At 42.9% G+C, this 26,231-nt stretch overlaps 1 protein-coding gene across 1 annotated transcript in view; it reads left to right on the top strand.

The window, feature by feature from the left end:
* Positions 1 to 26,231, top strand: part of LOC125458537 (collagen alpha-1(XXIII) chain-like) — a 188,884-nt gene that overhangs the window by 43,879 nt on the left and 118,774 nt on the right. The window contains exon 3 of the mRNA XM_059650680.1: positions 5,955 to 5,999. Within this exon, the coding sequence (XP_059506663.1) occupies positions 5,955 to 5,999 (45 nt within the window). The remainder of the gene's footprint in view (positions 1 to 5,954; positions 6,000 to 26,231) is intronic.

The following is a 26,231-nucleotide window of genomic DNA, read 5'->3' as shown; positions in this document are numbered from 1 at the left end:
ATAAGCTTTTGGTTCTCCTGACTAACAAGAAGCTACACACCTCTGTCTTAAACATGTTCAATGACCCTGCCTTCACTGCCTTCTGAAGCAGAGAGCTCCAAACTTGCCCTGACAAAATAAAAATCATTTTAAAAAATTATTCAGAATACAGTACCCCCTAGTTCCAAACTGAGGAACCATCCTTTCCACACCTACCTTGTCAAGACCATTCAGAATCTCATACACTTCAATCTTGTCACTTCTGTTGTCTGTTGTGAGGAAACAAGACTACTCTGTCCAACCTATCGTTGTAAGACAGCCTGCTCATACCAGCTATCAATCCAGTAAATATTCATTGAACTATTTCCTGTGCATTTACATCCATTGTTTAAATAAGGAGACTAAATCTGCACACAGTATTTAAGATGTAGTCTCGGTGCCCTGTAAAACTAAACATAACATCCCTCCTTCTATGTTCAATTCTTCTCATATTTAACAGATTAGGATAACTAGGTTCTTCACTCAGAGTGGTAGGGGCATGGAATGCATTGCCAGAGAGGGTAGTGGAGTCGGCCTCATTAGGGGCATTTCAGCAGCAATTAGATAGCTGTATGGATGACAGTATAAGGTAGGGGTGAGGGTTAGATAGACCTTAGGTTTAGGGTAAAACTTTGGCACAACATCGAGGGCCGAAGGGCCTGTACTGTGCTGTATTGTTCTATGTTCTATGTTCTATGATAAGCATTCTATTAATCTCTTAATTATATGCTGCATCTACATGTCTCATGCTCTAGTATACTCAAAACCCTCTGCACTTCCAAATACTGCATTTTTTAACAATTTTAGTAATATTCAGCCTTTTCTTTATTCTTCCTGCCAAAGTGAACAACTTCCAGTCACTCAACCTGTCTAAATCTGTCTACAACTTGCTTATGTCTTCTTCACCAGTCTTGGTGATGAGATGCTCTATCAGAGATAATGGAAACTGCAGATGCTGGAGAATCCAAGATAACAAAGTGTGAAGCTGGATGAACACAGCAGGCCAAGCAGCATCTCGGGAGCACCAAAGCTGATGTTTCAGGCCTAGACCCTTCTCTGATGAAGGGTCTAGGCCCGAAACGTCAACTTTTGTGCTCCTGAGATGCTGCTTGGCCTGCTGTGTTCATCCAGCTCCACGCTTTATTATCTTGGTGATGAGATGCTATTGGGTTTAATGGGATTATATTTTTAAGTATGTGTTTCCAAGTCTTTAAACATCGTTACATGAAAATAGTTGGTGTTCATTAATCCTCACAGCACGACCAACTCTTCCGCATTTTAATACACTCTGACATAGGAGGACATCAGTTTAACTGGGACAAAGTTATGGCACTAGGACAAGGAAGACAAAGACGAGCACGAGAATTCCTGGAGGTCTGGTTTTCAACCACTGGTGCGAAAAAGAAACAAATTGACATGGACCCCATCTATATACCACTATGGTCCAAAACTGCCCACCATGACAGACTGAACCATATACCTTCAGAGCAGGACAGAACAACAGAGGTTCAATAGAGGCTACACAGCACTGACAATATCACTAGGAGGGAGATGAAATGTTTGCACGAAAACTAGTCAGCTCAGCAAACCAACTAACCACTCCAACCGCAACCTGAGCTACAGATCTTTGTTCAAACATTAAACAAAAACCCAAACTGAAAAATAAATTATATGCAATTTGTGTACCTTACATCACATTATGATGAATTCGATCTGGATGCGGAGACTTGTCACCCTTCAGTGCCATCATTTTGTTTTGTATCACTTTTCTCATGACTGTAATTCTCCCAAGTTCCCAAAGCTCAGAAACACCTAAGTGGCTGTGAAAAACTTGAGGACAGCCTGAGTGTGAGCATTGCAACTGCAACAGTCCTTCTGTCAAAATATAACTAGGTTTTAATGTTTTTGTTTCTGTGGAGAATACTGTAGTTAGCTGGTTTTAGTTTTCAGTGTAATGGGATTTACAATAATATTTTTCCAGGAATGTCCATAGCAAGATGTTTATTCAATTGAAGATCTTTCGGATATCTCCAAAATTATGCGTTATGGAACTGTTAATGCAAGAGGTGTGCTTGAACAATGCACAAAGAAATCATCTTTTGTTAGAGCTAGATTTTTAGCCCCCTTTTGGGGAGGAGCACGGACATAGGCAAATGGTGGATAGCCAATTAGGTATGGCTGTTGATGGGGTGGGGAGCTACAGAATCTTTTTATTTAGACGTTTTAAAAAGTTGGAGAGAGGGAGTTTCCAGTTTGAGGTGCCTTACCTCACAGTACCTCTTACCTGATAAAGCAGCCTGCTATGTTTTTGTAAGTGAGGCCCTAGTTTTACCATTTGGCTTTGAGCTCCCACCCACCATCCTTAATGATAACCTACTGACCAATTTACAGGAAATCACTGCTGAGGGATTGTTTTGCACATAGTGTGGGGTCATAATATCTATTTGACCCCAGAGCCAAGGTCCTGACTGAAAGGATAAAATCCTGTCCGTAATTAATTTTTCTTCACGGTTAGATATAGATAATTTTAAGATATATTGAAAGATTTTGGTACAAAGCAATCTCCTACATAGATTAAATCCTATTCTGAATGATTACAATAATAAAATACATTTCATCTACAGTTGTCAAGTAGAACATAATTCTACATGTGACCTGCCACTAAAAGTAATAATTTAGTTTTTTTGGAATAAATGCAATGGAGAAAAAAATTTAATAAACAGGTGTTAAGAAAAGCCGAGAGTCCTATGCTCTACTTCAGACCTCTTAAACTGATTGAAAACTTGTATTAAAAATATGATGAATAGCACCACCTCTGTGAACATAGCTGCAAAAAACAAATAGAAATTTAGAAAAAATAGCTTGCAACAAGATACAACACAGTGTGGAGCTGGAGGAACTCAGCAGGCCAGGCAGCATCAAAAGAGCAGGAAAGTTGAAATTTCTGAAGAAGGGTCCCAACCCAAAACGTTAACTTTTCTGCTCCTCTGATGCTGCCTGGCCTGCTGTGTTCCTCCAGCTCTACACTGTTATCTCTAACTCCAGCATCTGCAATTCTTACTATCTATCTTGCAATAAGATATGTCTGCAAATTGAAATAGAAAGATAAACACTATGTTTATCAAAGGTTGGGTTACTTGATAGAAGTTGTCAAAATTGTGAAAAGTTTTTTTGTAAGGTATATAGGAGGAATAAAACAAAAGGCCAACATTAAAAGATAATCACTAAGAAATCAAATAGGGAATTCATTCACCTGGAATGTGCAACTTGCTACCACAGCGAGCTGCCCAAGCGAACAATATAGATGCACTTCAGGAGCAGCTAGGTAGGCAAATAAGGAAGATGAAAATGGAGGACCATTCTGTTAGAATTAGATGAGAAATGAGAAAAGGAGACGTGAGGTTGCCACAGTGGAATAGTAGCACTGTTGCCTCACAGTGCCAGGGACTCGGTTCACTTCCAGTCTTGGGTGACTATGTCAGTGTGGAGTTTGCATTTTCTCCCCGTGGGCCAGATGGACCCTTTCTACACTACAGGGATTGTATAGTTCCACAAGTGGAACATAAATACTGCTTTTTGAACTGCTTTTGGGCTGAATGGCTTGTTTCTGTACTGATGTAATCCCATAAGATGGCACGGGTCATTGTGGTGTTAGATGGTTAAAGTGAAACAATCTGAAGAGGTGCAGAGAAGAACTAAGTGCAAAAGTAAACTCTTTCCTATGACACCTAGCAAGCAGGAACTCTGTCTAATGAGGCAGGGGGGTGGTTTGAAATCGCTCTCCGTAGTATTTTTCCATTTGTGAGAGGCCTATGGTCACTGCAGGCCAGGCCTGACACACTTATATTTACATTTATGGGTAAACAGGCATGCCAAGTCATTCAAGATGACTGCCTGCACGCTTTCTTTTCCTGTGTGTTACGATCTAGTGGAATGGGAAATCACTTCCAGGGAGCTGCTGTACAAACCACCAGTTGGGGGAAAAGTAGTCAGCTAACAAATTTCAATCCGTACAAATATGCATATGCATCACAAACCTTACTGAGTTCTTTGAGAAGGTGACCAAACAGGTAGATGAGAGTAAACCGGTTGATGTGGTGTATATGGATTTCAGCAAGGCATTCGATAAGGTTCCCCACAATACGCTATTATACAAAATGCGGAGGAATGGGATTGTGGGAGATATAGCAGTTTGGATCGGAAATTGGCTTGCTGAAAGAAGACAGAGGGTGGTGGTTGATGGGAAATGTTCATCCTGGAGACCAGTTACTAGTGGTGTACCGCAAGGGTCGGTGTTGGGTCCACTGCTGTTTGTCATTTTTATAAACGACCTGGATGAGGGCTTAGAAGGATGGGTTAGTAAATTTGCAGACGACACTAAGGTCGGTAGAGTTGTGGATAGTGACGAAGGATGCTCTAGGTTGCAGAGAGACATAGATAAGCTGCAGAGCTGGGCTGAGAGGTGGCAAATGGAGTTTAATGCGGACAAGTGTGAGGTGATGCACTGAGGGCAAAGTACTGGGCTAATGGTAAGATTCTTGGTAGTGTAGATGAGCAGAGAGATCTCGGTGTCCATGTACACAGATCCTTGAAAGTTGCCACCCAGGTTGACAGGGCTGTTAAGAAGACATAACAGTGTTTTAGCTTTTATTAATAGAGGGATCGAGTTCCAGAACCAAGAGGTTATGCTGCAGCTGTACAAAACTCTGTGGCCGCACTTGGAGTATTGCGTACAGTTCTGGTCACCGCATTATAAGAAGGATGTGGAAGCTTTGGAAAGGGTGCAGAGGAGATTTACTAGGATGTTGCCTGGTATGGAGGGAAGGTCTTACAAGGAAAGGCTGAGGGACTTGAGGCTTTTTTCATTAGAGAGAAGAAGATTGAGAGGTGACTTAATTGAGGCATATAAGATAATCAGAGGGTTAGATAGGGCAGATGGGGAGAGCCTTTTTCCTAGGATGGTGACGGCGAGCACGAGGGGGCATAGCTTTAAATTGAGGGGTGAAAGATATAGGACAGATGTCAGAGGTAGTTTCTTTACTCAGTGAGTAGTAAGGGAATGGAACGCTTTGCCTGCAATGGTAGTAGACTCGCTAACTTTAAGCGATTTTAAGTCGTCATTGGACAAGCATATGGACGTACGTGGAATAGTGTAGGTTAGATGGGCTTCAGATTGGTATGACAGGCCGGCACACCATCGAGGGCCAAAGGGCCTGTACTGTGCTGTAATGTTCTATGTTCTATGTTCACTCTGCAGTGAACTTGTTGATCAATGCATGTATTCTGCATAGATGTTCAATAATATTTTTTAGATTAACATCATACATTAACAATTGGATTCATTTGGCTATGATCAGTCACTTGACCCCAAAACAGGAGTCTGCATTATAATCATGTCATAATTTGCAAAGAACTCAATTGCCAGATTTTGAGTAATTTAGTACTTTGAAGAGTTTACCTCAACTGTGAATAAAATGGAATGTCAACAGTGAACGTCCCTCTATTGTCTCCCAATCCAGGCTAGGGACCTCAAGGTCTTCATGAATGAGTTTGTTGGAAGTGTGGTTGATTGGCAACAGCACTGGTCGGGCTTGAAGGCAAACCAGATTGCACAGAAAACAAATAATAACTGTAATTCACGAGATTTATCTACTCAGCTGCACTTCAATCATAGCTTTTGTGTTTTCAAATTTCAAAATAATTACCCATTAGAGGACCAAAATAATGTTTATTACTACAAATTTAGCCATAATTCCTCAAAATGGGAAAACAACAGAAGACCTGTATTACCGTACACAGATTGTATGTGCTACAGAATGAAGATTTTCAATTTTGCAGTAAAGGGAGAGATGCTATGGGTTCTTATAGTAGGAATTTTTTTCCAAATCCTTAAATCAGACAACAGCCAAATAATTCATTCTTTTCTTTATATGTAGGCCCTCCAGGAAAGCGTGGCAAACCGGGAAGGAAAGGAGTCAATGGTAAGTCTTGTATCATTTGTCAAAATCACATGCATATTTTTATACAGACAACTGAACAGCTCAGTTCCTTGCAAGTGACCTTTGACATGGGTGAGCCAAATGACTGCTGTTGCTGCTTTCACATGCAAATAGCTCTGAGCCAGAGTGCACAGTTTTTCTTTGAAGTCACAAACAGAGACTTTGTTTTCTTTCCTGGTATAACATGTCAAGCAACACCAATCATCACCAGAAATGCTTTCGGTGCCAGAACGTTTTCTGCGTTCTACGAGAAGCTATTTCTTTATAAGGAGTAGTTAGTAAATATGAATAACTTGCATTTCAGTTTGTCACCTTTTTATCGGCATTGGAAAGGCTAAAACATTTATGAAATAGGTTTTGCAGAGACTAAGACGTTGATTCTTCATTTATATTTTACTGTAGGAAATAGTAATTAAAAGAAAACAGATTTTTTCTCTAGGGATAATGGGAACTGCAGATGCTGGAGAATCCAAGATAACAAAGCGTGGAGCTGGATGAACACAGCAGGCCAAGCAGCATCTTAGGAGCACAAAAGCTGACGTTTTGGGCCTAGACCCTTCATCAGAAAAAGGGGATGGGGAGAGGGTTCTGAAATAAATAGGGAGAGAGGGGCAGACAGACCGAAGATGGATAGAGGTTTGGTCTGGAGGGAGAATTTTCTTTCTAGTTTTTCTACTGTCTCCCCTCATTATGATAGTGAGCTCTCCTTATTTATGAGATCCACCTTTTCCATTAACTCTATTCCCACTAAACTGGTCACCCAGTTTTCTTCCTGGTTTTCTCTCTCACTCTCACTCTCTGCGCCATCCCCACCACAACCCCGACTTTCCTTTTCCTCTCTATTTCTCTCTCTGTAACGTTACTGCAACACCTAGTAAAGGAACTAGTGAGAATGTAAGAACAGCCCTTCAAAACTGAAAAGTAGTTCCTGAGAAACCAATATTTGGAAACTATCTCAACAAGACCTCACCACAAAAAAAAATTTTGAACTTTGCTGCCGAGTGCAATGTCAGCTTTTACCAAGGTCATAAATTAGATCTAATGTAACTGTGACAGATGTAATCTCTTGCTCCTTATTCTTAACCTGTCTGCAGCCTTCGATTTGCTTGATGACACATCCTTCTCTACCATTTCACCATCTAGCTCCGTAGGTCTGCTCTCATCTGATTCTTATCTGTCTAATTGCAGTGAGAGAATCAGCTGTAATAGCTTCACTTTCCATTCCCGTGCAGTTTTTCATGGTGTCCTAACTTCACCTCTCTCTTTTATTGAGCATCTTCATCCTACTGCTTGGTGATAACCATCTGAAGACACATTGTTAATCTGTACATGGAAACTGATGGCATTCAGCTCTGCCTCAGCACCTCCACTCCACTGTTATGAAAGCAACGAATTGCTGATCTGTTATCTGATATTATATGAGGAGAATTGACTCCAACTTATGTTGGGAAGGCCAGAGACATTGGAGCTGGATTTTACTTGGCTCTGCCACATGTGTTTTCTGCTGGGAAAGGCGTGTTAGTTAGTGTGCACAGTGGGCAGGGATTTTTTCTTTATTCATTCATGGGGTGAGGATGTTGTTCACCAGGCAGCATGTATTGCCCATCCTTATTTACCCAGAGAGCAGTTGATAGTCAGCCACATTGCTGTGGGTCTAGAGTCAAATGTAGGCCAGTCCAGGTAAGGACAGCAGTTTCCTTCCCTAAAGGACATTAGTGAGCCAGATAGGTTTTTCCAACAATTGGCAATGGGCTCATGGTCATCACTCGATCCTTAATTCCAATATTTTTATTGAATTCCAATTCCCCCATCTGCTGTGGCAGCATTCGAACCCAGAGGGTTATCTCGGCCTCTGGATTCAGACCACCGATAATGGCACTAGGCCATTGCCTCCCCTTGAGGTGGGTACCAAAATCAGCAACCTATCTGCTACATTTAAAACACTTACGGGTCAATTGACCTTGTTTTTAAGCTCATGTGACACAACGTTAATGTCCCAACTCTGAGACAGGAGCCCAGGTTCAAGTCCCACCTGATGCAGACACCTGCAATAACATTTCTGAGCAGGTTGATTAGAAAATATCTAATATGGTTGGCTTGTGCAGGCGAAAGTGGACAATACATATTTTTAAAAGATTTTAAAAGGCAAGGAAGAAGTGGATAACTAACTCCAGCTGGGGTGCTGTTCAAGTACCACGGACAACGATGCCCAAATATAGTACCTCCCTCCTGTATGTCTGCTTTCCAAAACTCCCTCATCCCCAAATTGACCAAACAGTCTCCACCCAATATTTGACCCCCAAGATGTGCATCCATTGACAATTTGTGTCATCATTAGACTGCCTATTTCTGACTCTCTAACTCGGGCCCTGCCTGAGTACTTCTGTTACTGTAACCCTCTATCCATGCCATTGTCACTTCTGGACTTGATCTCTTTAGCACATTCTTGGTTAATTCCCCCACTTTACCCTGTGTAAACTTGAAGTCAGCCAAAACTCTGCTGTCCTTCTCGACCTTTGCATGTAGAAGTCCTGTTCAATGATTAGCTCTTTGTTCTTTGATCTGCCTTGGTGTTCAGTTGAGTAATGTCTGGAGTTTAGTTTTCATCCAACTTTCCCGTCTAGGTCTTGGCCCTCCACAACTCTATGACCTTACTCCACTCCAAAACTCGGATTGCTGCACTGTTCTGCTTTATTTAAATATCCAGAAAGGCTGTTGCACAAACTAAACACTTTTTCCCTATCACCAAATCACCCATGTTATTTTGCACCCTTATCCACCACCACTAAGTCACCCATGTTTCCAATGAATCCGTTTTCTTGCACTATTCTAATCTCTTCACTATCCCTGCCTTCAGCTGTTCAGGTAATTGTATGTTTGTTGTTTAATTGTATGCAGGATATTGCCATAACTGGATCTTGAATGCGCGCACACACACGTGCACACATGCGCGCGCACACACTGGCACACAAAGAGGCACTTAAAGGCCCTCATGGTGCAACGGTAGTGTCCCTACATCTGGTCTAAGAGACCCAGGTTAAAGTTCTATCTGATCCAGAGGTAGAGGTAGAACATCTCTGAGCAGATGGGTTAAAAATCTCTATAAAGAGGCACTTGCCCAAGCTCTGGTCTGGTTGAGGTAGGAAGTTTATGTTTGTTAAGTTTCACTTTAATTAAGTATAGAACAGAGTAAAGATTGGTTCCAGTGCTGCCCTTCATCCACTGGTTTTCTGGAATAGTACATTATGTGGACCATAAGCTCCAGAACTCCCTCCCTAAATCTCTCTGTCTTTCCACTTCTTTATCTTCTCTTTAGGTGTTTCTTAAAACCAGCCTCTTTGACTAACCGTCTGACCAACTGCATTAATATCACATTGTGGGGCTTGCCAGCAAATTTTGCTTGACAACGTTCCTGTGAAATGTCTTAAGGTATTTTATTTTGTCATGAATGCTAAATAACTACAAGTGGTGCTGTTTCAGGATTAATGATGAGCAGTCTAACTCAAATTAGCAAAGCTAGGCATGTGGTATGAATGGTCAAAAACTGATAACAGTTGTTTCTGTCTTGAAGCTAGTGTTCTATTTTATGAGTTATTATTCAGATCTGCAAATTTTTTTTTTTTGCTGGGTCTGCTCTGGTCATCAAACACTTATCTGTTCTAATCCATTTCCCAACTGTAGCCCATAACCTTTTATATTTTCAAGCAGTGAATTCCAGATACCCACCAGCCTCTGAGTGAAAACAAATTGTCCTTTTAAATTCCCTTTAAACCTCCTGCAGCATGTCTTAAATCTATGTCCCCAGTCCCACTCCCCAAAAAAATTGACTCTCTACTGAGGGGAAAGCTTCCTTCTTATCAGCCCTATTTTTGCTCCTGATAATTTTGTAAACCCAATCACATCTGCCCTCAGGAAAACAACCTTAATCTATGCCTTCTGTCCTCATAATCTCTTAATTTAGTCACAGTTTCTCAGAAGTTTGAGTTTTACCATAATATATGATGTACAACACATATTTGTTAAGATCTCCAACCTCCTTTCTGTCCTGGCTAATGTGTTAGGACCTTGCTGCATGAGGAAAATTCTAGGCACAGATCTGATATATTATATTTCAGATTTTTAAATAAAAATGAGTAATATACATGGTCACTGAGCCTGTGAAATTAATATTCATATTTGTGCCTTCTCATATATCCTTATAACAGACTAAACAGAAGGTTTCCAAAAACATTTGAGAAAAGCCTAGAGCTACTGAATGTTATACTATCATTGCAAAAATTGCTTTCCACAAAACATTTTTATTGTTAAAAGAAACCATAAAGTGAGCGTATATTTCTGCATCATCTTTCATGCAGAAAAAAATTTGGCCACAAATGTTGAAAAAGCGTAAAAAAAAGTTTTGAAATTTTTATTACTTTTAAATTTTCTACTGTTTTAGCAAGTTTGTAGCTGACATATTAACTCATTCTTTGCACAAATCATTTTCCATTAAATTATTTTACAGTGCAACGATCTCTATGCCATCAATGTAGAAAACAAATTACATCTGGTGTACGGTAAGATGTATATTCAGGGCAGCAAACTTTTTTCTGAAATAACTGTAGGGAATAGATCATTCAGATTGCCTCAAACATCCCATTTACTCAACAAGAATGACCTTGAAATTCTATGCTGCTTAACTTTGCAGTGTAATATCGCCTCAGCTCTTTTCTCTTGGGTAGCAAGATGTTTACGTTGGTTTACCCAGTCCAAAATTGACCTCCTATAACTCATGATATGTTATGATCTCTTTCCATAATTCAACCACTGAAATAGCTACTTTATTTGTAGCAGATGATAATAAGGACCATTTGGTTTGCAGCCCTGAATTCCATGGCTTACAATTGCACAACAGTAATGCCTAGAAGTTTCTGTTGTCAAGAAATTTCAAAGCATCAAGATTGCGGGGAGTTTGAGCTTTTATCTATTTTCCCCCTCAATCCAAATTTCTTTGGAGTATGTGTCATTCCTATATGATTACTTTTTTATAACTAGATGGAGTGAAGAAAAGTCAGGCAGCATTCAGGAGGGTTTTTGCAAGCAAATACTTCAGCATCTTTCCCTGCAGCCGCCCCCCACTCCCAGCCCAAAATATATGATTGCATTTATTGCCAACACAAAGCATATACAAATGCATTGTGTTGGCAAAGTTACACAACAAGAAACAACATAAGTGCTAATTTTTAAAAAAAATTACTGGAATGGAGGCAAACATCAAACAGAATTCCCTCACAGGACCTTGTGATAATGCAGGGGCACCTGGTGGGATATAATGGGCAATCTTCCGTACTGACCAGGAGAAAAATGCAATTTGCACAATCAACATTAGTATTATTCATTTTGGTGAGAAATAAAGAACGTCAGAAAATTTAAAGTGAACTCTTCTCTCTGCTATTTCAGAAATTAAGGTGTGGCTTAGTTAGGGCATGGATGTCCTCATCAGTTTCAGTTGCTCTTTCATTGACTGCTGCCTCTCCATGAGATGAAATTAACTTTTTAAATCGGTAATTCGGACAATGCATCATGTCTGAAATGAATGCCATCACTGTATTTTGTCACATTGTCATGATGGGTGGCATCATTTCAAAGCAGTGTCATGATCTTTACGCTGGGTGTGGAGTTCATGCACAGGCAGTGGCATTATGGATACTGCTCATGTATTGGATGTAGTAGAGCGGTCGCCGGCCTTGTCCATTAGACGTAGGAGTGGAAGTAAGGCCATTCGGCCCATCAAGTCCACTCTGCCGTTTAAATCGTGGCTGATGGGCATTTCAACTCCACTTCCCTGCACTCTCTCCGTAGCCCTTGATTCCTTCTGAGATTAAGAATTTGTCGATCTCTGCCTTGAAGGCATCCAACGTCCCGGCCTCCACTGCACTCCATGGCAATGAATTCCACAAGCCCACCACTCTCTGGGTGAAGAAATGTCGTCTCATTTCCATTTTAAATTTACCCCCTCAAATTTTAAGGCTATGCCCACGGGTCCTAGTCTCTTCGCCTAACGGAAGCAACTTCCGAGCATCCATCCCTACTAAGCCATACATTATCTTGTAAGTTTCTATTAGCTCTCCCCTCAACCTTCTAAACTCTAATGAATACAATCCCAGGATCCTTAGCCGTTCATCACACGTTAAACCTACCATCCCAGGGATCATCCATGTTAATCTCCACTGGACATGCTCCAGGGCTAGTATGTCCTTCCTGAGGTGTGGGGCCCAAAATTGGACACAGTATTCTAAATGGGGCCTAACTGGAGCTTTATAAAGCCTCAGAAGCACATCGCTCCTTTTATATTCCAACCCTCTTGAGATAAACAACAAGATTACATTTGTTTTCTTAATCACGGACTCTATCTGCAAGTTAACCTTTGGAGAATCCTGGACCAACATTCCCAGATCCTTTTGTACTTCTGCTTTATGAATTTTCTCACCATTTAGAAAATAGTGCACGCCTGTATTCTTTTTTCCAAAGTGCAAAACCTCACATTTGCCCACGTCTAATTTCATCAGCCATTTCCTGGACCACTCTCCTAAACTGTCTAAATCTTTCTGCAGCTTCCCCACCTCTTCCATACTACCTGCCTGTCCACCTATCTTTGTATCATTGGCAAACTTTGCCAGAATGCCCCCAGTCCCTTCATCCAGATTATTAATATATAAGGTGAACAGCTGCGGCCCCAACACTGAACCCTGCGGGACACCACTCGTCACCGGTTACCATTCCGAAAAAGAGCCTCTTATCCCAACTCTCTGCCTTCTGTCAGACAGCCAATCCTCAATCCAAACCAGTAGCTCACCGCGAACACCATGGGCCCTCCAGCAGCCTCCCGTGAGGCACCATATTGAAGGCCTTTTGGAAGTCTAGTTAGATAGCATCTGCTGGATTTCCCTGGTCTAACATACTTGTCACCTCTTCAAAAAATTCTAACAGGTTTGTCAGGCACGACCTCCCATTTCTAAATCCATGCTGACTTGTTCTAATCTGACCCCGCACTTACAGTAATTTAGAAATCTCATCCTTGACAATAGATTCTAGAATTTTATCAACTACCGAGGTTAGGCTAATCGGCCTATAATTTTCCATCTTTTGCCTTGATCCTTTCTTAAACAAGGGGGTTACAATAGCAATTTTCCAATCATCTGGGACTTTCCCTGATTCCAGTGATTTTGAAAGATCACAACCAAAGCCTCTGCTATTTCCTCAGCCACCTCCCTCAGAACACTAGGATGTAGCCCATCGGGGCCAGGAGGTTTATCAATTTTTAGACCTTTTAGCTTTTCTAGAACTTTCTCTTTTGTAATGCCTATCATACTCAACTCTGCCCCCTGACTCTCCCTAACTGTTGGAATACTACTCACGTCTTCCCCTGTGAAGACTGACACAAAGTACTTATTAAGTTCTTCAGCTATTTCCTTATCTCCCATCACTAGCCTTCCAGCATCAATTTGGAGCGGCCCAATGTCTACTTTTGCCTCTCATTGGTTTCTTATGTATTGAAAGAAACTTTTACTATCATTTCTAATATTACTAGCTAGCCTACCTTCATATTTGATCCTCTCCTTCCTTATTTCTCTTTGTTATCCTCTGTTTGTTTTTGTAGCCTTCCCAATCTTATGATTTCCCAGTGCCCTTGGCCACTTTGTAGGCAGTCTCTTTTTCTTTGATACATTGCCTGACTTCCTTTGTCAGCCATGGCTGTCTAACCCCGGATAATCTTTCTTTTCTTTGGGATGAACCTCTGTACTGTGCCCTCAATTACACCCAGAAACTCTTGCCATTGTTGCTCTACTGTCTTCCCCATTAGGCTCTGCTTCCAGTCGATTTTTGTCAATTCCTCTCTCATCCCCCTGTAATTACCTTTATTTAACTGTAACACCATTACATCCGATTTTGCCTATTCCTCAAAGGCCTGTGAGGACCCCTGCAGATTTCTTCCACTAGCTGCATTCAGGGGTCTATTTGTTCAGTCGCTTCCAAGTCTCAACTGTATGGCTGTTTTGTGTCTCGGGCAGTTTGCAGATATCCTTGAACTCGCGGCAAATGGTTTGCTTTTTTACTGGATGCTAATTCTGAAACTGAGAGAAACAGAGAGAATCCATTTTTCATTACCTGTCTTTATTATTCACAAGTGGCTGTTGAAATACATTTTTTACATGTTCCAGGAACTGGTTTTATTGTCATTTTTAAACTTCGATGATCAGCAGATGACTCTCAGCCCTGTGTGTAATTTCCAGAAAAGTATGAAGGTCTTTCTGCAAAGAACAGAGCCTTTTTTATTAGTATATGTAACTTCCACATGCACAAGTGGGAATTTCCTTAATGTGCTCAAAATAACCTGTGAAAAGGAGTTATCAAATTATATCACTTTTGTTGATCTATTTGTTGAGAAAACTAACTGGAGTTTTCTACTACTGTCAACACAACTACCTTCACTGGCAACGTATGTACAAGAACTCTCAAAATATTTAGGAACAAGAGGTATTAGCTAGAAATAGGTTGGTTTCTTCAAACAATTGTCCAACCATGTTCTCTCTTTATGGATTGGCTAAGACAGGGATCAATTTTGCTGCAGTGTTTTATGAAATTATTACACAGTATTATAATTTCAAAGAGAGTGGTGGTGCATAATTCACACGCGTGTGAATAGGTCTTGTCATGGCCGAATACAACCAAAGAACCAAAATATTTTGTTCTGTTTTCCTATCTTTTTGTAAAACAGTTTAGTAAGGACTAAGGCATGGGCATCCTGTATCTACAGTAGAGAGCTGCTCATGTAGCAAACACGGGGAAGAATTGGTTGCGGTTTTAGTTTTATTGTCATATGCAGTGCCAGAGAGAACAGTTCACATTTGGGAACAAAGGGTAAAACAAGGGTATTAATTACATGTTTTAGCCTTCTATTCTCGCTTTACTAAACATGCCTGTGGTTGTGTTGTATTACTGTAAGACCAACTCCCAAAACTCATAGACAGCACAACAAATCAAAATGACAGTGGAATTACTCTAAAGATTGTATATGTTCAATCATTCAATGTGAGAAACCAGGTTTTCTGGATGTTGTTAAACTGTTCCAATTCACTTTATAAATGTTGGTTTCCTTTGCAGATTTGAAATCTGTGCAGTGGTAGAATTGCTGGGTGAAACTCTATTCTTTTGAATAGAGTGACATTTGAAATATGACCACTGATCAAACTTCAAACTGCTGTGGAATCTCTGAGCAATTGCGGTATCTGCATTATCAATTTGGTGACTGCCAACAAAGCTGCCTAGATAACAAAGTGTGAGCTGGATGAGCACAGCAGGCCAAGCAGCACCTCAGGAGCACAGAAGCTGACGTTTCGGGCCTAGACCCTTCATCAGAAAAGGGGGATGGGGAGAGGGTTCTGGAATAAATAGGGAGAGAGGGGGAGGTGGACCGAAGATGGAGAGTAAAGAAGATAGGTGGAGAGGAGAGTATAGGTGGGGAGGTAGGGAGGGGATAGGTCAGTCCAGGGAAGATGGACAGGTCAAGGAGGCAGGATGAGGTGAGTAGGGAGGAAATTGAGGTGCAGCTTGAGGTGGGAGGAAGGGATGGGTGAGAGGAAGAAAAGGTTAGGGAGGCAGAGACAGGCTGGGCTGGTTTTGGGATGCAGTAGGGGGAGGGGAAGAGCTGGGCTGGTGTGTGGTGCAGTGTGGGGTGGGGACGAACTGGGTTGGTTTTGGGATGCGGTGGGGGAAGGGGAGATTTTGAAGCTTGTGAAGTTCACATTGATACCATTGGGCTGCAGGATTCCCAAGCGGAATATGAGTTGCTGTTCCTGGAACCTTCGGGTGGCATCATTGTGGCACTGCAGGAGGCCCATGATGAACATGTCATCTGAGGAATGGGAGGGGGAGTTAAAACGGTTCGCGACTGGGAGGTGCAGTTGTTTGTTGCGAACCGAGCGGAGGTGTTCTACAAAGCGGTCCCCAAGCCTCCGCTTGGTTTCGCCAATGTAGAGGAAGCCACACCGGGTCCAATGGATACAATATACCATATTGGCAGATGTGCAGGTGAACTCATATTCTGCTTGGGAACCCTGCAGCCCAATGGTATCGATGTGGACTTCACCAGCTTCAAAATCTCCCCTTCCCCCACTGCAGACCAAAACCAGCCCAGTTCTTCTCCTCCCCCGACTGCATCCCAAAACCAGTCCAGCCTGTCTCTGCGTCCGTAACCTGTTCTCCCTCTCACCCATCCCTTCCTCCCACCTCAAGCCGCACCTCCATTTCCCACCTACTAACCTCATCCCACCTCCTTGACCTGTCCGTCTTCCCTGGACTGACCAATCCCTTCCCACCTCCCCACCTATACTCTCCTCACCACCTATCTTTGTTTTATCTCCATCTTCGGTCCGCCTCCCCCTCTCTCCCTATTTATTCCAGAACCCTCACCCCATCCCCCTCTCTGATGAAGGGTCTAGGCCCGAAACGTCAGCTTTTGTGCTCCTGAGATGCTGCTTGGCCTGCTGTGTTCATCCAGCTCCACACTTTGTTATCCGGGTACAGTGGATACTGTATACCACATTGGCAGATGTGCAGGTGAACCTCTGCTTAATATGGAAAGCCATCTTGGGGCCTGGGATGGGGGTGGGGGAGGAGGTGTCGGGGCAAGTGTAGCACTTCCTGCAGTTGCAGGGGAAGGTGCCGGGTGTGGTGAGGTTGGAGGGCAGTGTGGAGCAGACAAGGGAGTCACGGAGAGAGTGGTCTCTCCTGAAGGCAGACAAGGGTGGGGATGGAAAAATGTCTCGGGTGGTGGGGTTGGATTGTAGATGGCGGAAGTGTCGGAGGATGATACGTTGTATCCAGAGGTTGGTGGGGTGGTATGTAAGAACGAGGGGGATTCTCTTGGGGCGGTTGTGGCGGGGGCGGGGTGTGAGGGATGTGTTGTGGAAAATGCGGGGGACATGGTCAAGGGTGTTCTCGACCACTGCAGGGGGGAAAGTTGTGGTCTTTGAAGAACGTGGACATCTGGGATGTGCGGGAGTGGAATGCCTCATCCTGGGGCAGATGCGGTGGAGGCGGAGGAATTGGGAATGGGGATGAAATTTTTGCAGGAGGGTGGGTGGGAGGAGGTGTATTCTCGATAGATGTGGGAGTCAGTGGGCTTGAAATGGACATCAGTTTCTAGCTGGTTACCTGAGATGGAGACTGAGAGGCCCAGGAAAGTGAGGGATGTGTTAGAGATGGCCCAGCTGAACAGGTTGGGGTGGAAGGTGTTGGTGAAGTGGATGAACTGTTCGAGCTCCTCTGGGGAGCAAGAGGCGGCGCCGATACAGTCATCAATGTAACAGAGGAAGAGGTTGGGTTTGGGGCCTGTGTAGGTGCAGAAGAGGGACTGTTCCACGTAACCTACAAAGAGGCAGGCATAGCTTGGGCCCATGCGGGTCCCCTTGAGGCGTTCCAGTCCCGCACATCCCGGACGAACCCTCCTGCAAAAATTCCATTCCCTATTCCCAATTCCTCTGCCTCCGCCGCATCTGCTCCCACGATGAGGCATTCCACTCCTGCACATCCCAGATGCCCACGTTCTTCAAGGACCACAACCTTCCCCCCCACCCCCACAGTGGTCAAGAATGCCCTTGACCACATTTCCAGCAACACATCCCTCACATCCTGCCCCCGCAACAACCGCCCCAAGAGAATCCCCCTCGTTCTTACATACCACCCCACCAACCTCCGGATACAACGCATCATCCTCCGACACTTCCGCCATCTACAATCCGACCCCACCACCCAAGACATTTTTCCATCCCCACCCTCGTCTGCCTTCCAGAGAGACCACTCTCTCTGTGACTCCCTTGTCCGCTCCACACTCCTCTCCAACCCCACCACACCCGGCACCTTCCCCTGCAACCGCAGGAAATGCTACACTTGCCCCCACACCACCTCCCTCACCCCCATCCCAGGCCCCAAGATGACTTTTCATATTAAGCAGACGTTCACCTGCACATCTGCCAATGTGGTATACTGTATCCATTGTACCCGGTGTGACTTCCTTTACATTGGGGAAACCCAGCAGAGGCTTGGGGACCGCTTTGCAATAAACAACTGCAACTCCCAGTCGCGAACCATTTTAACTCCCCCTCCATTCCCCAGACGACCCGAAGATTGCAGGAAAAGCAACTCATATTCCGCTTGGGAACCCTGCAGCCCAATGGTATCAATGTGGACTTCACCAGCTTCAAAATCTCCCTTCCCCCACTGCATCCCAAAACCAGCCCAGCCTGTCCCCACCTCCCTAACCTGCTCTTCCTCTCACCTATCCCTTCCTCCCACCTCAAGCCGCACCTCCATTTCCTACCTACTAACCTCATCCCACCTCCTTGACCTGTCCGTCTTCCCTGGACTGACCTATCCCCTCCCTACCTCCCCACCTATACTCTCCTCTCCACCTATCTTCTTTTCTCTCCATCTTCGGTCTGCTCCCCCTCTCTCCCTATTTATTTCAGAACCCTCTCTCCATCCCCTTTTTCTGATGAAGGGTCTAGGCTTAAAACGTCAGCTTTTGTGCTCCTGAGATGCTGCTTGGCCTGCTGTGTTCATCCGGCTCCATACTTTGTTATCTTGGATTTTCCAGCATCTGCGATTCCCATTATTTCTGAAACACAGCTGCCTAGTCTGCTCATAAGATGCAAGCCTGCCCCTGTCAGTTGAGCCTTTCTTTCTTTGTCCCGCTCTCTGAATAGAGCCTGGTGATTAACTCTTATCAAATAAAGTAAGGGACACTTCAGTTGTGGGGTGGAGTTTGGAGCAGGTGGAGTGGGAGATAATGATCAAATTATGGAATCCCCATAAATAAGCACAGACGCAAAAGCCAGGGGTGAACCCCAGGCTTTGGATCAAATCATATAGGGCTCTGAACAATAAGGGTATGGCAAGAAATCCAGGAGAACCATGAGAGAAGTCTAGCAAGGCCTTTTTCAACGTTAGGATTAGCAACTGCCTTTTCCAACTGTGTTCCAGAGATAGTAGGTAATTCTAATTGGTATGATGCTTTTTAATGAGATTTATTGCTCGTTATCAATGACATTTAAAGTCACCTCATTAATATGCAGTCTCTTATCTTACTACCTGCTTTGTGGAAACAGGATACTAAGACACGCAGACATGAAAGCCAGGTACCAGCTTCTGCCTGCTCTTAGATACCTAGCAACAACATCTTTAGGGACCTGCATACCACCAGACTGTTTCCCCTAGCCCCTTCTCAGGCACCTGGCACTCTCCACCTGCCAGCTTCTCAGGACCCTCATGGCATCTCTCTGATCCATGTACAAGCTGCATATCGGGCCAGTCTGGTAATGAGCATCGAAAGGCTGTGTCAGGGACCCTTTTTACAAACGGGGACAGGCAGCCAGCTCATGGGTTGATTAGGTTGTAGTTGGGGCACTCTCCAATAATATTCCAAAGGCTTGGGCACGAGCAGTCCACCACTTGGGCAGTCAGGATTAGAAGCCACTCCTCAAAAGATGCAAGGAGCTGAATGTCATCAAACCATATACTATGGCCCTTTCTTCCCCTTCTTGGGCCATTTTCTGCTCAAATGAGAGAAGGAAAGGGATTGAGTGAGATGAAAGTGGCCGGCACAGCTGATGGTGTTGGTGCTAGAGAGGGCAACATGGTGAGGTGTTCCAAGTAAGTGAATATTCAGTACAGAAAGTCATGCAGGGTTAGGAGGGTGGTGGGTTTGGGTGGGTGAGAGCAAGTATTGGAAGATCTTACATGTAAGAGTGTAATGGATAGAGCATGAGCCTTGGGTGCAGTACCAGAGATGGAGTGAGAGTGGAGGAGCAGAGAGAAGATGATGGCACTTAGCCTGCCTGAGTAGAGAAAATCCTTGACCTCCTTCCTACACTGCTGTGCATTCCACCAGATGGCAGCGACCCAATGGCATTCTCAGACCAGACTAGCAGGGACTGTTGGAGTGGTCTCTTCTGCTTCTCCTGGGAAAGAGGATATCCCTCCTCTGTGCAATCCCGTCCATCAGGATTTCCGGGTTCCTGTCTGCAATGTATGTGCCGTGTACCTTATTTACAATGCATGAGCAAAACTCATTTGGTCCTATGAATGAAACCCTCCATAAAACTCCACAACATTGATGCTTGGCCAAGGAAGCATAAGATTCAGCCGTGAGCCCTAGTGTCGTACAGGGGTTAACTAGTATTCAGGGACTAAAGGCACCCCTTAAATGATGAGGACATGCTGTAAAAATAAGGGACCAACTGTCTTCCTGGATTAGAATTTGATTGTTGATTCTGTCTTTTACCTTGTCAGACTGACTGCAATGGAAACTGCTTGTAAGTATTTGAGATTATCTCAAACTCTATCAGAGCTGGCATTTACAACTAATTTTATAAATTAATGCTGTAACAGTCATAAAATTGCACTCCCATGCAGTTCATCTGCCGACCTTTTGAGGCTAAAACTCTCCTCACTCCAGCTTTAAAGAGGGTTAGTCCATTGACGTTGGCGTCTAATGATACTATGATGAAACTTGTTAGCACAGATGGTGTGTGCAAAACTCTTAATTCAAGGTAAATCATCTTTGACAGAACTCCTATCATCACTAATGCAGTTTGGCATTGAAGATTTATTAACTCAGTTGCCCAGTTCTAACCTGTTTAATTTAGGCCCGAACCTGTCTTTATTATCTGTAATTCTTGTGACTGACTGAGTATTGCTTGAGTGTGAGCTGCTGCAGCCAGTTTGAGAAAAAGTAACTCTGCTGTGTTTACTCTCACTTTCCTGTTCCATATTACAAAACATTATGAACGACACATGCATCTATGTTAACCAGAAAAACAAGCTAGCCTGTGTTAATTACATTGACATTATCATAAGAAAGCCCTTAACTAAACTGTTTGGATGTATCTATTATTTGTCTAGTTATATGCAACAACAATTACTAAAAAAAACTTGGATTACTTGCCTTTGATTAATATTCTTAAATACACCAAACAAACAATTGTACAGCTTCCAGTTTCCTCTGTATTACATAGTTGTAACCTTAGCTCCTGTGTAGTTTGAAAAGATAGCAGCCTTGGTGCAGTATAAAATTTCATTTTGTTTTATATTAGTCCATCAAAATCTCAAAGCTTGGCTATCAAACGTAAACGTCCTTCAATTTTTCCTTCAAATTGTGATGCCCCTCAACATTTATGAACACATTTTCATCCACACAAGGTAACAAAGTATTTTTCTGAAACAAAAATAGAAATTCTTGGAGAAACTCAACAGGTCTGGCAGCATCTGTCAAGAGGAAACAGAATTCTAAAGAAGAGTCACTGGACTTGAAATGGTAACTCTGCTTTCTGACCACAGATGTTGCTAGACCTGGTGTGTTTTTTACAATAATTTCTGATTTTGTTTCCGAACTCCCGCATTTGCAGTTTATCGATTTTAATTTAAGCTTTTTTCTCCTGATCCATTCCTTCCAATTGTTGAATTTAAAAAAAAACATGAAATCTGCCCTTTATTTTCTGTTCTCGTTAATGCATCTTATGGTATAAATTAAGTTTTATATTAAGATTGAAAAGGCTCCTCAATTGTGGGTTCTTAAGCATGAGTTTCTACCAATTTCAGTGCAAGTTGCAGCCAAAATGGTGCTAGCACCAACTGGTACGAGCGCCTCCAGCAAGATATTTATCCAATCTGGCAATGTCTATATTATTACATGTAACAAAAGAACCAGGTTTGGATATCGTAGTTTTGAAGAGTCCTATAGGCAATTATTACAGTTAATTATATACAAAACATTACATTTGCAGGCACATAGTGAATATTTTATTTTAGGAACTAAGTTCAAGTTGCTTTGAATTTTTTGGAGGGCTTGTCACCGTAAAGCCCAGTGAATTCTCTCACCATATCCAACCAAACTTGCCTCATTAATTGCTTACTCCACCCTTTATGGTGTGTCTTGCGTCTAACCTCTGCCCAAGCTCATGATGTGCTGTTCCAACAACAACTCGCCACTTGGCCATTTCCCAGAACTCACCAGTATTCCTTGCGCTTGCGCCATCTTTAAGAGCCCATTGTGCACCAAGACAAGAGCAGTCAGTCCAGAGCTGCCGCACAGTTGCTGACCTTTCCCCAGGATGTGGCAGACAAGGAAAAATCAGCACCCAGATTTTTTGAGCAAGAACCTGGAGGTGCTGCTGGATTGAGTAGTGTTGACTCTGGACTAACTCCTCCCCCAAGACAAGCAGTGGAGGCAGTGACACCAAACCATGCCAATCTGGTCCAAGGTTGCCACTTGGCTCGTGCGCACTCAACTGCTTGGTGAAATGGCCAGCACTGTAGGAAGAAGGTCATTGTCTTTCTCTACTCCACCATGGTAAGGTCCATCATCTTCACTTCAATACCTCGCACTTGCTTGGTCTCTGCTACTGTACCCCAATCCCACCAAATCTCAGGCTGTACGCCTCTCACTACTGGCTGCAACATCTTCCCTCAGTTACTGTCACCCACCCTGATTTCCTATACTACTACGACTAACCCTGCCTGCCCTCTGCTGCCTACTCACTTGCTTGGGGAACCTCCCCACCTGCACCAGCAGCAATAGTTGTGCCAGTGACTTCCGTCTGCTGTAACACCGGCCCCTGTCTCATTCCAGGACGAAACCAGCTGTGGAAGAATAGGAACGGTGTGATACGAAGTGTACTGCTTGTCCTTCAGCTCTCACCACTGATGCTGACTGCCCCATGCAGGGCCTGGACCAGCATCAACGGCTGGACGGCCCTGAACAAAGTTATCTCCTTGACTTGACCGAGGCCTTCTGATAACTATGACAAACTTCATGGTGTTGTTTCTGTGTGAAATAGTCCAGCAAAACAGCAGTCATGTAAACCTGGTGTCTCTGGCTGAGGGGTCAACGTGCAAAAAGGTACAGCCAGGTAGGCTCAGGGTGAGGGAGCACGATGAGACACAGCAAAGAGTGCAGAGGTGCATCCTGGCCCAGTCCCAGTATGTCCCTGCTGCAGAAGTACAATGATCACAGACGAAGTGCAGATACATAAATCAGAGATGTGACACGAGAGTTGTTAGAGGGTTGTACATACTGGCTGCCATTTTCTGTGGACATAAGGTATCTGTGGATTGTGCTGTAAGATGTTGGTGCCTGGCTTCTAATATAGAGGTTATTTGGAGCAAACGGCTGAATCTGCTGAATATTGAGGTGAGTTGGGATGTTTACAAGGCATTTAAAGCCATTACTGACCAGCAACTAGTAACTTGCCAATGTTCAGTGAGCAGCATATCACCTGACTAGTGAAAGACATTTTTAAGATAGGACAAGTTGCTCTCAACATTGAGATTGCTCTCGTTGCCAGATTCTGCTACATATCTCTGTCACCTACTTGCTCAGACTACTAAAAGATTTCACCCATAGGATTTAGGGTAATATTAAGCTGTTAGATTATAAAAGAGAGCAGTATGCTTTCAATAGCATGTCAGGCTTCAAGTTATCCCCTGGGGTAAGATGGAATGTGAAATCTTTCTATCCTCAGGTCCCAGCTGCAAAACGGTGATATTATCATGAGATGTCTCTTAAAGATATTCTGACATACTGACCATGAGACATGACATAACATCGGGGCACTAGCATTCCCTTCAAGCTTCCACTCAAATATACTTATCGAAAATTGTGCATTTGGTAATTTCTAAGTACAACTGGGCAGAATCTACAACAATTCCATTAGATTACACCTGTTTAAAAGGAAATTGCTTAAAAGTATTATTTGGTATATGTTCAGTTGTATTAATACACCTAAATATAAGTTTTTATCTTGCTCACCACCTGTGAGAAACCTAAGCTTAAATTATTGTAAAAGACATTCAAAAATTATACAACCATTTGCTAACAAAATTGGTAGTCAGTTTCCAAGCAAATTAGAACTAGTATATATAAAGGTTTTTAAAAGTGTTGTCTTAAATAGGTACATGTTAAGAAGTTCCACATTGGCCTGCTAATGAGTGCAATTAAGGGAAACTCTTATTGATTAATTCAGTCTGGGGTGCTGATCATTTTGTTGGAAGATCAGCTTCCAGTGTACAATTTTTAAATTAGCATAAAAAAAGAAACAGAAGTTGCATCAGACATAATTAGTGTTTAAAATTCCATAAATTTTTCATTATTTTTTTTTTGCAGATGTTGGTATCATTGGTTTAAGCCAACATTATGGGACCATTCCTACTTGCCCCTTGAAAATGTGGTGAAAGTCTACCTTTTTGAGCTTTCACAATCCTGGCGGTGTAGATACCCCAACAGTACTGCTGGAAAAGGAGTGACAAGTTTCTGATTTAGCAAAATAGTCACATTGAAATAATGTGTGGCTTGGCAGTAAAAGTGGAGATGGCGATGCTCCCATGCATCTGATACCCTACATGGCAGACTTTGCAGGTTTGGATAATGTTTTCAAAGGAGCCTTGATGAGTTTTGCAGCGCATGTTGTACGTGGTACACACTGCTGCCACTGTTTTGTTAGTAGAGTGACTGAATGTTGAAGAAGGCGAATGGGTTGCAAATCAAGCATTGTCTTGTTTAGTCTTGAGCTTCTTGAACCGAAACTTCAATTGCACAGGCAAGTGGAGATATTTTATCACACCCTGGGCTTAAGTGTTGTAGCTGGTGAAGACTTTAGGAGTCAGAAAATGAGTTACTGGCCTGTTCAGTTTCTGGTCAATGGTAACCCCATTGATGACAAAGCCATTGAATGTCAAAGTAAGGTGGGTAGATTCTCTCTTGTTGGAAATGGTCATTGTCTTGTAGCTATATGGTACACGTAATAATACTTAGCATTTATCAGATCAAGCCTAGATGTTGTCTAAGCCCTGCTGAATATGGACGTGAGCTGCTTCAACTTCTGAGGACTTATGAATGATGCTGAACATTATGCAATCATCGTTGAACATCTCCACTTCTGCCCTTATCGTGTGAGGAAGTTCATTGACGAAGCAGGTCATGGCTCACTGGAGTACTGCAATGAAAATCAAGCCCTGCACTCCTGGACTTGTCACAAAAGTTAACGATTTTAAAATAACTACACAAAATTCCTAAGTTGCAAATCAAGGTTGATGGAAAACACTGAGCAGATCTCTACTGAATGAGAATAACTCTTTATTACAAGTAATTAAACTCTAGCTACCAGTAAACAGTTAGAAACTGTTGGCACATAACACTAAAAATTAAAACTCTAATCCTCTAACAAACTCTCCCTAACACACTGATGGACAGCGGAAAATACACATGAACAGAAGGAAGAACTGGGAGGATGGTTCAGTAGTCTGTTCCCAATCTCTGGTGAGATGGTTCTTACTATTCTGAAATTCTGATTCTTACTGAACTGATTCTTCCTGACGTTTCATTTCCTTCTGCTTCCACTGGTTTGCAAGAGGCAGAACGTGGCTGCTTCATTTGTAAAATTAATTTAAATTCACAGCAACTGCTAAAGACAAGGTTAACTTTTTCTCAGATTTTCAAGTGGGCTTTGACTGCAGAAACTTCTGTTGTGTTGGGACAGGTCAAAATACCTCTCTATTCCTTGTTCCCAGCCCCAAGCTGTTCTATTTCCTGATAACGAATCACATGGTTGTTGGCAAGTAAAAGACCCTTATCATTAGGAACAGGTCACTCGTCCATTGTCCAATTAAGATGTTGTTCCAATAAGAGCTTCATCTGTTTGCCATCAAGCATCTCCTGTTCATCTGCATCCACTTCAATCACAGCTTTTTCAAACATAGCAAGTTTTGTTTTAACTGGCATTTTGTCAACACCTCTCTTGATAAACCGGCAAAAATTATATACTTAAAATACCATGATTAGAACATAGAACAATACAGCACAGAACAGGCTCTTCGGCCCTCGATGTTGCGCCGACCTGCTAACTAATCTAAGCCCCTCCCCCTAAACTATCCCATCATTATCCATACGCTTATCCAAGGATTGTTTAAATGCCCCTAATGTGGCTGAGTTAACTATATTGGCAGGCAGGGCGTTCCATGCCCTTACTACTCTCTGAGTAAAGAACCTGCCTCTGACATCTGTCTTGAATCTATCACCCCTCAATTTGTAGCCATGCCCCCTTGTACAAGCTGAAGTCGTCATCCTCGGAAAAAGACTCTCACTGTCCACCCTATCTAATCCTCTGACCATCTTATATG

The sequence above is a fragment of the Stegostoma tigrinum genome, chromosome 13 (assembly GCF_030684315.1).
Source record: "Stegostoma tigrinum isolate sSteTig4 chromosome 13, sSteTig4.hap1, whole genome shotgun sequence".
Classification (NCBI taxonomy): Eukaryota; Metazoa; Chordata; class Chondrichthyes; order Orectolobiformes; family Stegostomatidae; genus Stegostoma; species Stegostoma tigrinum.
Note: the sequence above shows the minus strand (reverse complement) of the source record. Positions and strands in the feature narration are given on the sequence as shown.